At 37.7% G+C, this 17,151-nt stretch overlaps 1 protein-coding gene across 5 annotated transcripts in view; it reads right to left on the bottom strand.

Annotated features, from left to right (window-relative positions):
- The window catches only part of LOC107321707 (ephrin type-A receptor 6), a 438,332-nt gene that overhangs the window by 37,119 nt on the left and 384,062 nt on the right, over positions 1 to 17,151 (bottom strand). For all 5 annotated transcript variants that reach the window (XM_015878904.2, XM_015878874.2, XM_015878893.2 and 2 more), the window contains 2 exons: positions 17,033 to 17,094; positions 5,215 to 5,424 (listed from right to left, as the gene is read on the bottom strand). In XM_015878904.2, the coding sequence (XP_015734390.1) occupies positions 5,215 to 5,424; positions 17,033 to 17,094 (272 nt within the window). The remainder of the gene's footprint in view (positions 1 to 5,214; positions 5,425 to 17,032; positions 17,095 to 17,151) is intronic.

Below are 17,151 nucleotides of genomic sequence, written 5' to 3'. Positions count from 1 at the left end.
CTAAGCATTCTACCAGTTAATTATACAACACCAGCCCCACTGATGTTAAAACTATTCAGTGCTATGACACAGTTGATGAATAAATCCTGCACTTTAGGCTAGAGGAAAAGTAAAATATAATTTTCTTCTTCAGCAATGAAAAGTATTATTTAAGTGTTACAGGGAAGCTGACTCAGTCTCTTCCTTTCCCTAAGTACTGATCAGCGTATGAGGTCACCAGAGGCAATGGCAGTTATAGTTCTAAGAACATAAGAATTTGTGTTACGTTTACAAATTCCAAAGTAAAAGTTCTCTGGAGAAAAAGAGCACTTTGCAGCTTTATGCAGAGATTTACTCAAGACTATTCTTTTGAAGGAGGGAAACTCCACAGGCTCCCCACCTGATCCTTTTTTCTTTCTACACAGGAATGTCTTTATATTCCCACCTCTTTTACATTCCCTACCACTGGTGGATGGACTGTGCTGTAAACAGTGATGCAGAAGGGAGATTTACAGTATAATCTGTCCATTACAGCCTCTTCCTTTTTGCACAAATAACATACTGTAGAAACAAGTACTCTCCAAACCCACTAAGTAAACCAGTACCTCCTGGCAATGAGACCTGCATTTCCCAAACAAGAGACAACTGTATATTACTCAGTTAAGCTAATACATTTTAATTAAAAACATCAATTGTAGCACTGTACGCTGAGATCAGGTAACAAAACATGAATTATTATTTCTTTTTTGCCTGGTATTTTCCATTTGCTTTTACCATTGTTTGCTTTAGATTATAACCAAACTACAGTAAAATGTCAGATGCATTTTTATAGGTTACTATTTGACTAGTTCACGATCTTCTGTTTTATTAGCTGGTATTTAAGCTGATCATCTGTGTCCACTGAGGCATCCTGTCCTTCTGATCTTTTTCTTTAAACAAAAGTTCTTGTACCAGTCATTTTTTTTCTATAGAAGTTACTTTCGTTAATTTTTGTCACCGTTTTCACTGTTAGCTGGGCCAGGATGATTTATTTTGCATTTAAGTGATACTTAGAATTTCACTGCACGAATCCTTCACAGTCCCATCTGTACATGTTAGAGCATATCTTTAAGAAAAATGCCATCCTGATTCAAAGACTTTTACAAAACAAAAATCCCCTCCATGGCCATGAATGGGTTCTTTTTACTGGTTAGAGTTACTTTCACTGTTTGAATCAAGAACTGCAATAGTGAATCAAACATAAAGTGCTCTAATTCTGCAGCCTGCTACAGAGAAATCTTGAAAATAATACATACCCTGCTAGTTTGTTACTTGTTTTCTTCCTACAGAAGACAGAACATTCCAAGTTGGAAGGGATCCCTTTTTACTACCAAGATATTAGGATGCATTTATGCTGAGTTCATGAACAGTGATTTTGAGCATGGAAAAATGAAACACAAAGCTTCGAATTGTATTGATCTGCTTCATGCACATATGGAGTTCCTAAATTTATAGAATGGTTTGAGTAGGAAGAGACCTTAAAGCACATCTAGTCCCAGTCCCCCTGCAATGGGCTCGATGCCACTCATCTGATCAGGATGCTTGGGGCCCCATCCAACCTGGCCTTGAACACTTTCAGAGATGGGGTGAAAAACTGAGGTAGTTGGGTGGAGAAGGAAGATCAGGGATGCTCTTTTATATATAATAGCTGTTATATCATGTTTTACAATTAAATTCAACAACATGATTTAAAGACCTTTCTGAATTAGGCTCCTTTTGACTCTTAGCACCTAAATGCAAACTTTTGTGCTCTCCTTCAATCCCATACATTTGTAGATCAAGTGACAACTATTAAAGAGAATACTCATAGAAGTAACAAATCAGACAAAACTAGGAGAGATAATGTAGACTTATATCTATTTCATTCTTGTCTAAGAGAGCTTCCTCCTAAGGGTCTGTTGTTGTGATCTGTGGTACATGCTGTTGGCAGTCCTGCATTGAACCCTCCTGAAAGCTGATAATAAAACCAGAAAACCTCTAAGATGAACCTGTGATCAAAGCTGGAAAAAAGCTGAACAGAAAATCTAAGACAGTAGATGTATTAGAAGTACTTATGTTTTGAGAAAGACATTCTCATTTTCAGGGGTTTCTGTAAATACCAAGTAAGCAAACCAACAAGTGCCATTCTTTGTACTAGAAGAGTAAATGAGAGACTTTGAAACACGGAGCTACGCATCATGAGTAGTTGCACTTTCTTTTGTGACAGCTCAAATAACATTAAGTCTTTAGGCTACTTCTTCATCCTTCAGTTATCTGTCATTGAATGTAACCTGTACATGAGTTATGTTTGACCAGTCTAACACAACAAAAGGCAGATTTTCTACATTGCACATGTGGGTCTCCACCTCCACTTATCATCTGAGTGGGGAAGAGATCTAGCAGCTCATGGGAAGGCAATTAAGCTGACTACCACTTGACAGAAATCTCATCCCATGCTTCAACTAGTTGTTACATCTCCCATGCCCTGGAGCAGACTGAGCACATCAGCATAACTCTTACTAACTTGCTTCTCTCTACCTCTCACACATACTTGAAGAAATGACTACTTGAAAATGTTTGCTTTATATGTTAGCACCAAAGTCATGCTACAGTCTTTTCTGATGCTGTTAAAGTTAGAAACCAGAATCATGGTGTCTGGAAATGTCTATTGGCTGCCAGCAGCTGGATTCCTGCACAAGAGCTCAGTAACCCTGGTAAAGAAATTGGTATCATCTTGCCTCATCAAAAGACAACCCCTTCAGGATCCCATCGAATTTTATACCTCTGATTTGGCAAGACCTTTTGACAGTCCCTCTGTCTTGTTTTTCTGAACAGCTGCCAATAAACTGTACTTCATTGTCCACAGTTAATTATTTGTCATGGTTTTGTAAAACAAGACATTCTTAAAGTAAATGACTATGTAATACGCTTGCCATAGGAATGAGACCATTCAGAAACAATTACTTCACACCCCCAAATCAAATCTAAGAAATCTGAAATCTTCCTGGATGTGGTATTTTAGCCAACTGGCTTGAGAAGAATTAAACCCACACATTTCAAGTCACCCTGTAAACAGCATCCAATAATTTAACTCTCTGGTAAGTATTATGGAGAGAACATGCTTTACATATTAAGGCAAAATTCAGAAATACACTTGATGATAAAAGCCTACAATTATAATTCTTTGTGAGTCATTCAGTTCAGTTTTTAAGCAGACTTTTATCCAACTGCGGAATACCCAAATGCAGAATATCGAGGTGTCACATGAACAGATACCAGTTTAGCCCTTTGTGCAGGAGTGACACAGATCTTCATCTATTTATACGTATGTACATATTTTGCTATACACAAGTTTTCCTGGAGACCCACTGCTTTTTTCTTAGTATTGTGAGCCCTAAATACATTTCAAATTCAAAAGAATTCACATCATATAAAATAATGTACCTAAAAGAGGGAGGGATGCAAGAGCCTGGATGTCCACTGTATTGACAGGAACGCTTTTTATATACTAGAAATGTCTTTTCATGAGCTGCTGTTGCTTTGGAAACCAACACTAAATATGAAAATTTAGTCTCTATAGGGCAAAAACCCACCATACTTTTTAGTACATCTCATAAATTCCTTTATGCCTTCCTATCAGATCTTAAAAACAAAGACTGGAAGTTGGGTATTACTAACTCTAAATTCATACCTCCTATTCAGAAATTATACTTCATTGAAAGTCCTCTAGGTAAGAGGGTCATTTTGCTTAGTTTTGTGAGAAGGCAACTTTACCATAGAGCATGACAGCTTTATAAAATCTGATTTGTTTTTTACTTCAGTGAATTTATCAGAACACATTTATTTTAGCCTTAAACAAAGAGACACTGCAATGCCATTACTATAGCGATACTGAATGCAACAAATAAAACAGTACTTACTACAATTGCAGTTAAATTAGATGAGTTCCTCATTTTGGCCTAAATCACTTTTCAAAATGAAAGTACTTATGGAGAAATTACTTAATGCTAGTTTACTATCTCTATTAGCATTCTGTCATGTTGTCCTATCACAGAAACATATGTAGGCCTCTCTGAAAGTAATACCTCCTATTTATTTTCATGTAAGCTATACCAGATAAAAAGAGCATGGTTTGATAGAACAAATTCTCAGCTACAAAACACTCTTTTTCAACACAGTCACCATCACTAGCTATGCATTTTTCACCGTAATGAACAAGGGCTTATATGTTGTACTAGCCAAAATCTGCCCCAGCAGAGGTGACCCACTGCCTCTGTTGCCACTGCCTAAATGCACCACCCACTGCCTCACTGTGCTCACATTCACTGTTTGGTCTCCATAAATGTTCATCAAGTGTTGATGAACATCAGTGGGTGCCATTTTTTTCTGCATGGAGGAATTCAGTGACACACCTTTGCTTCTGTCAGGGTGACCCTCTGCTGCCATCTGTTGCGTGGCAAAAGAATGTAACCAAATTTTGGTGGGAAGGTCCAACCTCTACTGCCATACCACCAACATCTGCTTCTTACACTGTGGGTTAGCATCATAAAATAGGAGGCATTACTTCTGGAGCAGCCTTGTACAAATTCGTGCACTTAGCTCTGAAATAATTTTAGTTTCACTGATAGAAATTTAAGTTACTTGAAATCAGTTTACTGAGATCCTTAATGTTGTGATAATCTCAAGAGGAATGTTGAATATTTTGCTGTGATGAAAAAGTGCTGCATTTGAGCTTGAAATTTTCCTGGCATCAGTGTGATCCTTTCCCTACCTGCTCCATACTGCAGATGGAGTTTAATTTTTCTTTTAAGTCAAATTTGAACAAGCTCCTCCAGATTTTACTTCACTGAAGAAAAAAATCCAATCAATCAACCAACAAACCCACAAATATTCACTGTTATAAAAACAAGTTTCCTTGTACTGCATGATGAATTCTTTAGTATTAATGACACGAGACTTAAACCTTGACAAAAAGGAACCTACATACTGCAATAGAAGGTAAGTTCAATTATAATAAAATTAAAATTTGAGATGCAAGACTTCCATCAGATGAAGCAGAGAGAGGTCCTCCTCCCCTTTTACATGTGCATATCTTTGTAACTGAAGATAAATGAACAAAGTCAGACAGTTCAACCCATTATTCCTAGGGCATAGACAAGTCTGAAACAAGAGGGGCACAAGGCAACAGGCTGTTCAAAATAGATAAGATGAACTTACACTTGTTGTGTAAGCTGCTTCAGGATCATCTTCCAGGACACGGGACATGCCAAAGTCAGACACTTTGCAGACCAGGTTGCTGTTGACCAGGATGTTGCGGGCAGCCAGATCCCGGTGCACATAGCCCATGTCTGAGAGGTACTTCATGCCAGCTGCAATTCCCCGCAGCATGCCCACCAGCTGGATGACTGTGAAGTGGCCATCGTGTTTCTGCAAGTAAAGATGAAGGTTCAAGGAACACATCTAATTTTCATGAATTTTGTACTAGCGACATTAGACGGAGATTGTATTTAAGATGTATTTGTAGTCCTGCCAGACAACCCAACCAATGCTGACATGTTTTTTCACTTAACTTTCTCAGCAGCACAAGCCACCCCATCTCTCCTTGTGCAGTTCATCCCCTCCCCCCCTTTCTTTTTTTTAACATTTCCACACTCTGCATTATCATTCCAATGACCATGTCTAATGTACTTTACCCTCAGTTACTATGAATGCTTTCCCCTATTTCTCAAAGCAAGAATGAAAATGTACAGAAAAATCTGTTCTGCACATAATGCCATACAACCTCTACACACTATGGAAAAAGAAGGTGGGGCTGTAATGTACAGAATAATTAGTGGTTTCTCCAGTCTTCCTAGCTGACTGAGAAGTTACTTAAGCCCAGATCCATTGAAGTATTAGACTCTTTAATTCCTGGTGTTGAACTTCAAAATATGAATTATGTCACTAATTGAACTCGTCTATGTGGTCTGTCTTGGTGGGCCTTACTTTTCCATCTCCAAACTGAAAATGAATGCTTCTGTACCTCCTAAATCAGAAGTCTGCTCTATCTGTCCTATATAAGGCAGACTGCTGACAGTGCTATTTTTGTGACCTCAGCTAACAGACATTTAGATTCTCATGGATTATTCAGTAAGCCAAGCTTTTATGTTAGCAAGAAGAGCCAAACAAAAACAAATGACTCTTCCTGCAAGAAAGTTAACTTTCCATTTTCTCTTTTAACACTTTAAGCATTAGGCTACATACAATTAGCACTCAGGACATTTCTATTGCTTAATATGTCTAGGTAAAATAAATTTGCAGGGAAGAACTTTAATTCAAAGCCCAGTAAGTGTATTAGATTTGAGAAAGCAATAAACTGAACTGCACAAATATGCTCATCCCTGAGCAGTAAATTATTTTGGAATATCTACTAGGAATCAGTGGGTTTGGGCTTCCACCAAGCTAGTCAGGGACAGAAATGTTTAAAGAAAAAATGAATGATTACTCAGCTTTACTTAGCGTAAACAGTGTAAAATTAATGTAACAAACAAACACACACACACACACACACACACACAAAACCCCACCATTAAAAAAACCCAGTAAAAATGTCTGATGTTAATTTTTCCTTATATTAATAATCCATCTATCTCAGGATTTAGCAACACCCAATGAAGATCTACCTGAAATATATATTATACTCAACTAAATAATTTATACATTCCTGAAGAAAAGATTAAAAAGAATAGTGCACAGAGCAGGCTACTAAATTGAAAAAGCTGCTTGCCTATAAAGATTTTTGAAGAAGTAGTTCTTAAATATCACTGCTGTTGGATTAAACTCCACTGGATACAGAGAGACAAACTTTGCAAACAAAAGAGGTAGAGATGATGTGGATGATACAGTTTGTAGAACACCCTGAAACTCAATTTCTTTCATAAAATCAATTGGAAGAAAAGATCAAATGCAGTAGTACACGACATCCTAGATTAGAGAAAACATCCAGCAGGTAACAACTAACAACACTGCATCCAGCTGCAACAAAACAAGACAAAAGTACTGAAAAAGCAGTAAATTTAAGATATGCACAGCTGCATTTCAAAGTTGCTATTCTGAGCTAATATATCAGTATGCCAAAGTTTGGACACTAATGCTCCTTGCCAGCTGGAATACCTCACAGTCTCATGCTACCCTGAACACTTATTTAATGAGCTATGTATGAACAACACAGTCATCTCACAGCCTTCTCCAAGCAAAACACACTTACTGACATGTCTTCAAAATAAAAGCTACTTATGACAAACTCAGCATCTTTTTCCCTTAAACATTCTCATCATTCTCACTGATGTTAGTGCTTTGGAACACTGTAAACTCAAGTACTGTCCAAACATGAGCTGATTGTTCTAATGATATAACACCTGTAAACCCTACCCTGCTTTGTTGTCTCCACCAAAGCCACTAGTAATTAGCTAGCTCGGCAGACAACATTCAGCTGAGTCAAGACACAAGCATGACAATGACACATTTTACATAAGAGAATCCCTTGCTACAGGTCTCTTAGATTTTCCTTCCACAGGCCCCTACCTTTTGGTAGTATTGAACCTTTTAGGGTCCCAAGACGTGTCAGTGTCAGATAATTTAAATAAAAGTTGCCATGACAGATTAAGCAAGGAAAGACAAAATACAAGATTCTTAAAAGACTTTAAGCTTGTTCAAATAAAATAAAGACATGAACCCTATCTGATATTGCATCTATTGAATCCACGCTGGATTTGATTTTTGCTTTTTATTTCATAATACAAACTCTTCAACTCGCTAAAATTTATTGAGCTGGGTTGCATTTCATTCTCTTTGCACTTATTCTGTATGAGTAACTCTTATTTATTTGTTTATTTTTAGCTTACCGTAGAAACAGGATTTGGAACAAGGCAGCCAGGGCTTGCTTTTGCAAAACAAACATCTCCCTAACAAACCACCAAACAAAACCAACCCTCCCCCCTTGCGACCTCTAGATCCTACCTTTCCTTATCATCATTTACAGTTCTTTCAGCCTCACAGTCATCTGCAACACTTCCCTTAACCTTTTGTCCCTTTAAATCACACGCATTCATTCCTTTCTTTTTTAATTTGTTCCCTTTCAAATCTAGGCCACGCTTGACTGATTTTTTTCATAAAACATAACCTTTTTTCTGCTCCTTCCAAATTTTCCTTACAAGTACAGCAGAAATGTTTTTTGCAATTCTCTCTCTCCTTTCACATTTCTTTGAGCTTCTGCCTTGACATTAAAAGTTCAGGCTTCTTATCTTCACCTTTAAAGAAATGACAGACCTGCTAACGGACCAGTTACAATTTTATTACATTCTCTTCCTTTCTCCAAACATTTTTTTTTTTCTGAATCTTCACTCACATCTGTTCCTCTCTGTCACTTCTCATTCTTGGTTTTACATTGTTTAATACCACCTTCATATCTGGAAAAACTGCATTTTTATTGTCAGCAAAACAATCCCTTTTGTGAATCTCTCTGTAATCACTTCTTCAGCATTGGTTTCCTTGCCAGATGTATTCCCTTACCATCTACAAGCTGTTATCTTCAAATATATCAAAATATTTGTCTGATTTAACGTGACCAGGACAGAGGCCCGGGCCACATCTAACCCTTGGGAAATTCAACTAGGCTGGTGAATGCTATGTACAAATCTGGATTCATATCTTCAGAATTTGTAAATTCCCACGTACACTCGTAAGTCAAATCAATCCTTTAGCAACTTTCCATTATCTCGTTTCATTTGCTTGTCCTGTAGGGACACAAAATGCTCATCTAAATGATATGGCAGCTGTTATCTGGGGCTTTATTCTGATTCCCGTGACTTATATTTGAAATACGCTTTTGACAGGATTCCCATTGGGGTGTTAAAGGTATTAATCAATACTGGCAGCAATTCAGACCCCCGTGGACTTACCACATTTATCCTATCATCCCATCAAATTTTAATCAGGCTTTAATGGCTTTGCTAAATAAACTTTTATTATCAGCTGAATATAAATGCAATATCTGTGTGATTCTCATTGCATTTATGCAGGTCTATGAAAAATGATGTTTTCTGCTGTTGCAGTTTGCCTTCAAAAACCTTACATGTGAGAAGTATTCTCATTATATTACAGAACCTTCAATAGCACTGATGTATAATGAGGCAGTAAAGGGAGTTGGTTATTGTGGGGAAAGCAGGAAGGTATTTTAAGTTTCTATAATTGTTTTTCTCTTCGTATTTCCAACTCCAGTCTACACAATTTCGGCGCTTTTCTACAAGACCACAGATTTTTTCTTATTCAGAAGGCTTTTTCTGTTTTTATACTTGAATAACTTTTTGGCAGAGTGGTGAGTAAAGCTTACTGCATTGTTTGTGGACTATTACAGAGTCACAGAATTATCAAGGTTGGAAAAGACCTAGAAGATCATCCAGTCCAACCATTACCAATACTTCCTGGCTAAATCATATTCCTCAGCACCACATCCAAGCATTTCTTGAACACTCCCATGGTCGGTGACTCCACCACCTCCTTGGGCAGTGCATTCCAATGCCTGACTACTATTGTTTCTGGAGTAGATAAATCTACATCAGAATCCACTTCTAGACACAAAGTAAGATCTCAAGACTTTTATGATCATACATTCTGAGAAGTGCAGATTATTTAGAACTTGCTGTTGAAGGAGAATGGCACTGAGAATTGCGTTTCTAGGTCCAACTGGATTCATAGAATCATAGAATTAACCAGGTTGGAAAAGACCTTGAAGATCATCAAGTCCAACCGCAGCCTAACCATAGTACCCTGATTATCTTCACCACTGATGGTTGCTATGGGTCACTATATGAAAGATCTAGTTTATACTAGTTATTTATTACTGTTTGACAGTGCAAAGTAAACGGTACCTTTTTAATGGGAAAAATCTTCCTACCTTCAATTTGAAACTTGGTACTAACAGGAAGTGTAATTCATGCTTTATACTATCGTGTGGATTGCAATCAGATTGGAACTGAATTAGATCAACAATCAATTTAATCTTGAACGAATAGCTACTACGATTCCATGCAAATATTTACAAATAATTTCATGATACATGTAAGACTGAATATATATGGCTGAAATTAATTTAGTTTATTTTAAATGGTACTGAATGATCCTACGCCACAAGAATCTAACTACCTCACAGAGTACTAAAAATATAGAATCATAAGATTAGTTAGGAAGGAACCTTAAAAGCCCACCCAGGTCAAATCCCCTGCTATGGGCAGGGTTGCCACCCACCAGCTCAGGCTGCCCTGGGCCCCATTCAACCTGACCTCAAATGCCTCCAGGGATGGGACATCCACAGCTTCTCTGGGCAGCCTGTGTCAGCGTTTTACTGTCCTCTGAGTAAGGAATTTCCTTCTAACATCTAACACAAATCTCCCCTCTTGTAGTTTAAAGCTGTGCTCCCTTGTCCTATCATTTTCAGACCATCTAAACAGTCAGGCACAGAGGTGAGGCACACCAGCCTCTATTTCCCTGGTTCTTCCTTTCTTAAAAATGGGACCAATGCTTCCCTTTTTTCCATTCACTGAGGACAATTAATAATTATTCTGCCATCAGAAAGCACTATAGATGCATATGTTCCTCCCATTAGTGGGAAATTTATTATTATTAAAAAAAAAACAACAAAACAAAACACACTGCAAGACTTGGCTGTTCTGAAGCTTAGTTTAGGATGCTAACACTAAAATTTGGTCAGACCAGTGACAGTGGCCTTGTAGCCTGTTACCTTGCCTTCCTTTCCCATCCGATAGCCAGAAAGGGCTGTCCTGTCATAACCACCTGTCCCTGCCGACTTGAGTGCACTGGAGCACCACTGTTAGAGCTGAAAGGGAATCTGAATGGGATCCAGGTCACCTCCTTTCCCTGTGTCATTCACATGGAATCATAGATTCCTGGGATGCTTTTCTAATCTGCACTTAAAGACAGTTAGGACCAATATTTCTTATTCCACCCACTCCGTAATAGGACCATCTTAAGTTAGATACCTACATTTTACTAGCATAGAGAACAGACTTCAGTCCTTTTCACAACTGCTTTATAAATACGTGATATCTCTCTTGCCTTTCCTTTGGCTTAAAACCAAGTTCAGAGCACAGACTTGTTTTCCTCATTATCTATCCCTTTTTAATTTATTTTTATTTTGTTGTGTACTCTGCCCAGAGAATTCATACAGTTCCTGACGGATCTGAAGGGTTATGGCCCAAGGGCGATGTAGTACTTTGAGCCCTCTCTAGAGTCAAGTGAAGAGGGAGGGTCACCTCACACACCCTGCAGGGGATGCTTCTGTTTCTTGACTGCATTGTGATTTCCCTGACCTAATGCAACGTCTGGATTCATTCTTAGCAGTAATACTCTGTTCTCTACTCTGTACTTGATCATTCCAGTCTCAGTGGAGTATCTTGACCTTGTCCTCGCTTATTTCCAATTAGTTTCTAAAATCAAGTAGTTAATAAACTATGCCTTAAACTTGTTGTAATGATTTTAAACTCTGCCATTCTCTTCCTGTCTGACTGCCTTCCCATCAGCTGTGCACTGTCTGAAAACTTTTTAAGTTTAATCCCAGTTTCAGGATCCAGAAACTCATTGAAAGTATGTGGAAATAGACTACAGAATAATAATTCCTCATATAACTTTCCATCTGAAACCCATCATCTCTGTACTGTACTGCATCCACAGATAGAAATTTTGTCTAGACCACGTTTCTCTAGCAACTCAGAAGGACTCACAAGATAGAATTTTAAAGCCTTAGTAAAGGCAAGATTTTTGATATTGACTGCTTTTCCTATATCCACAGAGCCTGTACCCCATTACAAAGGGGAAACAGACTGTTTGAAATAATTAGTTCTTGGTAAATCCATGTTGGCTCATACTTATCACACTGTTATCTTTAAGGTGCTTATAAATACTTTATTGATAATTTGTTCTAAAAATGTTAGGGCAGTTTGACATTAAGCTGACTGTCCTGTAATTTCTTGGCTTCTCTTTTCCCTTCTTTTTAATACACAGCCGATACAGGCCCTGTTATAATCCCCTAGTTTCTTCTGTATTTTCCACAAATTCTCTAAGAAACAGCACACTGAAACTTCTGTATTCCACCAATTTCTTTTGGCTTCATATACATGACTTGTAATAAACTCATTGCTACTCAGTAGGAAGACTATCCATGGGGATTAAAAAAATACAGTATTTGTAAATGAACTTGTCACAGCAGTATCAGAAATACTGCTTCTTTTGCCTCTCTTTAAGAGGATGAAACAGTGGTTGAGAACAAATATTAACTCTCTAGCATCACTGACTACTTCTTAGATCATGTACATATTCACTGCTTCCCATTTCACCATTATCACAGTCACACAAACTCACTTTCTAATTGCTCTTTTTTTTTTGCTTTATTAATTATTATTATTATTAGCATATCAGCAGTCTCCAGTGCAGGCTTTCTTCTTCCCAGAGATGTTTTTGAAAGCAAAATAAATGAAAATGCTGCCTTTACCCCAGCAGGAAAGGAACATGTCTCCAGTAAATAAAAGTGCACGTGGATGTTGTGTGTGAAAGCAAAACAGGGAGCGTTAGTTATGAGTTGTGACGTTGTTATCTCTCTGGATATAGATAAATAAAAAGAGAACCACTAAACTTAGAAATAGCCATCTGACCTTTGTTCCTCAAAGCTGACTCTGCCTAGTGAGGCCACGTTAGATGGATTTAAAACACATACCGTACAGCATTGTTTTATAGCACTTTCTACCAAGCTTCATTTTCTCCTTTCTCCCTTAGCTTCACTAAGGAAAGGAGTCTGCTGCTAAACTCTAGTTAGAAAAGGGTGGGCCTGATAGCAAAGCTGCTCTGAGAATAGCTTCATAATGATTACTGCATAAAAGAGCAATATATCATAATATTATCTCCTTCTAGTAACATAATTTTTCACGTTTTTACACTAATCTTAGCCACTGCTAGACATGCCTCAAGGGATTAAAATTTGGTGATGAATTTCTGGGTCTCATTTGCTGTACAGTCTGCTGCTATTAACGTTTTCAAATAGTTAAGCACTTCCTATTTTTGAATGGAAACTTTCTTTAGAAGAAGAAAATATATGTTACAGATTTTAACATACGATGCATGCCTGTAAATAAATTTAGGCTTTTAAAGAGTATTTTCATTTTCTTAAGTGAAAGGAAATGTGTCAGTTTTCAAATAGGAAGAGGAACATTACTATTGCAAATAGTAATGGAGAAGGCAGGAAAACCCTGTGATTACTCAATGTAAATGAACCTTTTCTGCCTACAACTCAGAGATTCAGAAAACTGGCCAAGAGCGGAGCGTTGTTCTTCGAAACCTAAACATTCATGCCTTTGGGGAGCAGCTAAGGGAAAATGCTGCACAATCTCTAGAGCTTCTTAATACCCATATTCACTTCTCCAAGTGAAAACCTGGGGAGGGATGAAGAGGATGAATGCCCAAGAAGGGCAGTGAGGCACTGGCACAGCTGCTCAGAGAAGCTGTGGTGCCCCATCCCTGGAGGTGCTCAAGGCTGGGTTGGATGAGCCCTGGGCAGCTGAGTTGGTGGGGGGTAGCCCTGCCCATGGCAGGGGGTTGGGGCTGGGTGGGCTTTGAGTTTCCTTCCCACCTGAGCCATTGTATGATTCCATGATTCTATTATTCTATAAAAGCACACTGCTTATTAAAAAGGTTCTGAAATCTTAAGGCTTTTAGTTATTTATTTATGCATTTCTTGACTGTCTTTTCTGTCATTTTTATACACTGCATCAACAAGAATGAGAAAACTTGTCTGACTACAAATATCCTATCTAACTACCAAGTACATCTTTCTATGAGTTCTGATACCTCTGCCCTCTTAAGTTTCCACAAGTTTCTTATTTTCCTCAGGTGCTTGGAGGATAAGTGATTGCTAAGAACTCTATTATGCAGGTGGGTGACAGAAACATAAAGACATTTGTTCTAGCCAAAGTATAGTGTATGTGAAGTTGGTAACAGAAGAGGAAATTGCTGAAATTTCAGCCCATTTTTTGCCACACACAGAATATTTGTACCTAACAATGGGATGATTAGCTTCTGATACACAGAAGAGTATCTTACATGAGAAAAAAAATGATACTGAGGTTCATCTTACAATAATGAGTTTTTATATAACTGCAAAAATATCTTTTTTTTTTTTTTTTTTGAGGGAAATTAGGTGCCATGCATCTCCAGCAATTTAGGATGTCTGGCGGTGCACAATCTGCTGTAGTTAACTGCCATCATCTTACAGAATTGGTTCTAAGGAGCTGATGTCTTCCCATAATGAAAATATCAACAGCATCTTTGTATTGCAAATGCATGCCAACTTTTTTTACCCCAAAGCTCAAAGTTAACAGCTTAGAATATGGGATATTCTGTAGAGTGAGGAAGGCATAATTTAGCTGAGCTTGCAGTTTAACTCATACTAAGATCAGCAGTCAAGGCAGTAGTTTGGGAGAGTTGGCCACATAAACAAACCAAAGCACAGCACTAAAAAAGCTGAAAGATGGGTGTACCCTGGCCTACTATTCTGGGAATCTAATTTAATTTCTCATCTCTGCCATACATTTCCTGCAGAATACTGCGAGGATCACTTAACATTTTGGTGCATTATTTCCTTACGTGTAAAGCAAGGAAATGAAGACTATAAAGAATTTAGGTTTAAGGTCCAAGGGGACTTCTACTTAAGAGTTTAGGATTCCTGGCACAACTTGTTTGCCAAATCTCTTCCGCAATGAGTCTTCTGGACTGCATTCACACTGCTCACCACATCACAGGGTTTCCCTTTAAGAAACTGTAATCGATCCATTTTTGCTTGCTTTTGGAGAATGACAAATTGGAGGGCTGTGCTGGTTAATGTCTGCAGGTTGAGGAATGGAGTAAGTCTTTTTTAGAGCAAGAAATTATTTTTTTTCCGCACTGTCTCTCTGTAAAAAGACTTTGCACTATAACAAGTAATTATTTTAAACAATAAGGAAGATAGATAATATCATAAGACTTTCCAAATCTCAGCACTTAAAAACTGTTACACTCACCTAGTATCTTTCACTAGGATTGCTAAGGATAAAACCTCTCCACTTATTTCTATCTTCACAAAAGCTTTTAAAAGTGTAGACTTAGGTCTGCAGGAAACAACTGTTGTTAATGAATCAGCTGGGTTTTCTTTTTAAAGAGGTTACTTTGAAGCCACTTGCTCTGCTAATTATTAACAGAAACGCTGATGATATATCTACAGTGCTTTGGGACACTGAATGTTATCTAAAATGGTTTTTAAAAGGATTTTAGGAGAATAAACCATACCAGAAGTGTGAATTAAAACTGTACAATAATACACATGGAAACCAGCTGTAGAAATGATTAGCTCACTTTTCCCCCCAGCAGTTTTGCCTGCAATCTCTTAGGCAATGTGAGAATTGCTTCACAACATCATAATTTTGCTAATGTCAGTTGATGTTAAAGTAAATCTTCCTGGGTCACCACTATAACGCCACAGAACACGGAAGACCCAGGTCCTCAAATGAGAAGCAGTCTGTCTGCAGAAGGCAGACAGATCATGAGATGAGTCAGAAAGGCAACGGGATTGATTTTTTAAACCAAATCAGTTTCTAGATGATGCTGACGGTACTACACTGCGTCCAGAAAATAACTTCATTTTGACAGACTGTCAAAATCTCACCAGAAACTGTTGTTGGTACGTTTCCGGCAACAAACTAAATGTCTGTCAGATGTCTTGACACTGGAAAACAAAATGTTCTTCAGGATAGTCGGTGAAGTGGACAGCAAGGGATGCTAAGAGTGAAAAATACAATGGAATAACCAAAAGCAAAAGGAATGGAAAAACAATGTCTAGCAGTATCTGAAATAATGGGTCTGATGTGCTTTCAAAATAGTATCCTCTGTTCCAGATGCTGTTCTTTTCTTGTGGTTAGCACTTTTCCTAAACTGCTGTCAAATAAGTGCTCCCTGCAGGACCTTCTCTCACTTCTTTGTATCAGTTTTCTTTCAAAGGTGTCGGTATTCTTTCCCTCCTGCTTATTCACTCTTTTCCCTTATCAGTTCCTTCTTCCTGCTACCATAGCATTGTTCATTATCATCATCTAGATTTCTCTTTGTTGAACACCTCTGCTTGGCATTTTGGGACACCCTTTCAAACATGTTCACAAAACCACAGTCCTCATCTATCCCTAGTCCTTGTCTGCACCCCCATCTTGCAAGATGGAAGTGGCAAGGCACTAGGTTGGTAAGGACTGACATTTACTTTCTAATACAAATTTGAAATACTCGCCAGTCAAATCATTTAGAGAGGTTATGTCATTAGGCCTCCAGAGCATTTCCAGTAGTTGACTGATCAAGGAGAATATTTTATGGTAAATTTAGGTTAGGGGGTCATCCCTTCCTACTTTTCTAAGAAAAGATAAATACAAATGTAACAACATATTTTCATGCTTTCTATAGCTCTTCTTTAATGTTTGTGGAGTGACCTTTTGGGGTTAATTAGTACTTCAATACTTCACCCATGAACTGTTTTCTAATTCGATTTGTTAAATGCAAGTAACCATAAATAATTACAAATCAATTACCAAGTCTATTCTACACTTCACCAACCAAAAGAATCAAAGAAAAGTGTTTCTGAAGGTGATTGAGCAAAGTGAACAGCTTCCACAAGCCCAGGTATTTGTACTTCAATTTATCATTTCCTTCACAAAAACACTAATCAAAATACATTTTGCTAAATATGGGAGCTACTCCTGTAAAAGAAATCAATTATATTCTTACGTTTAAATCTTTTTTTCCAGCTATGCTCTAATGTATCATTGTACCTTTAGAAATGTACCCTGGGGAAAATGCTTCTGTTCTTCACTAAAATTCCATGAATAACATTATGTAGGAGTTAATTTATGATAAATGATTTAAAATCTTAACCTAGGATGACTTCTTATTCAAATGCCATCGCAAAATGGTACCTTACCCGCAGAAAGGAGTCAAGGGATCCATTCTCCATGTATTCAACTACAATCATAACTGGTCTGCCTGCAAAACAGCAAAGAAACAGATTAGGATTACAGACATATTATGGGTTTTTTTTAA

The sequence above is a fragment of the Coturnix japonica genome, chromosome 1 (assembly GCF_001577835.2).
Source record: "Coturnix japonica isolate 7356 chromosome 1, Coturnix japonica 2.1, whole genome shotgun sequence".
Classification (NCBI taxonomy): domain Eukaryota; kingdom Metazoa; phylum Chordata; class Aves; order Galliformes; family Phasianidae; genus Coturnix; species Coturnix japonica.
This window is presented reverse-complemented; position numbering and strand designations above follow the sequence as displayed.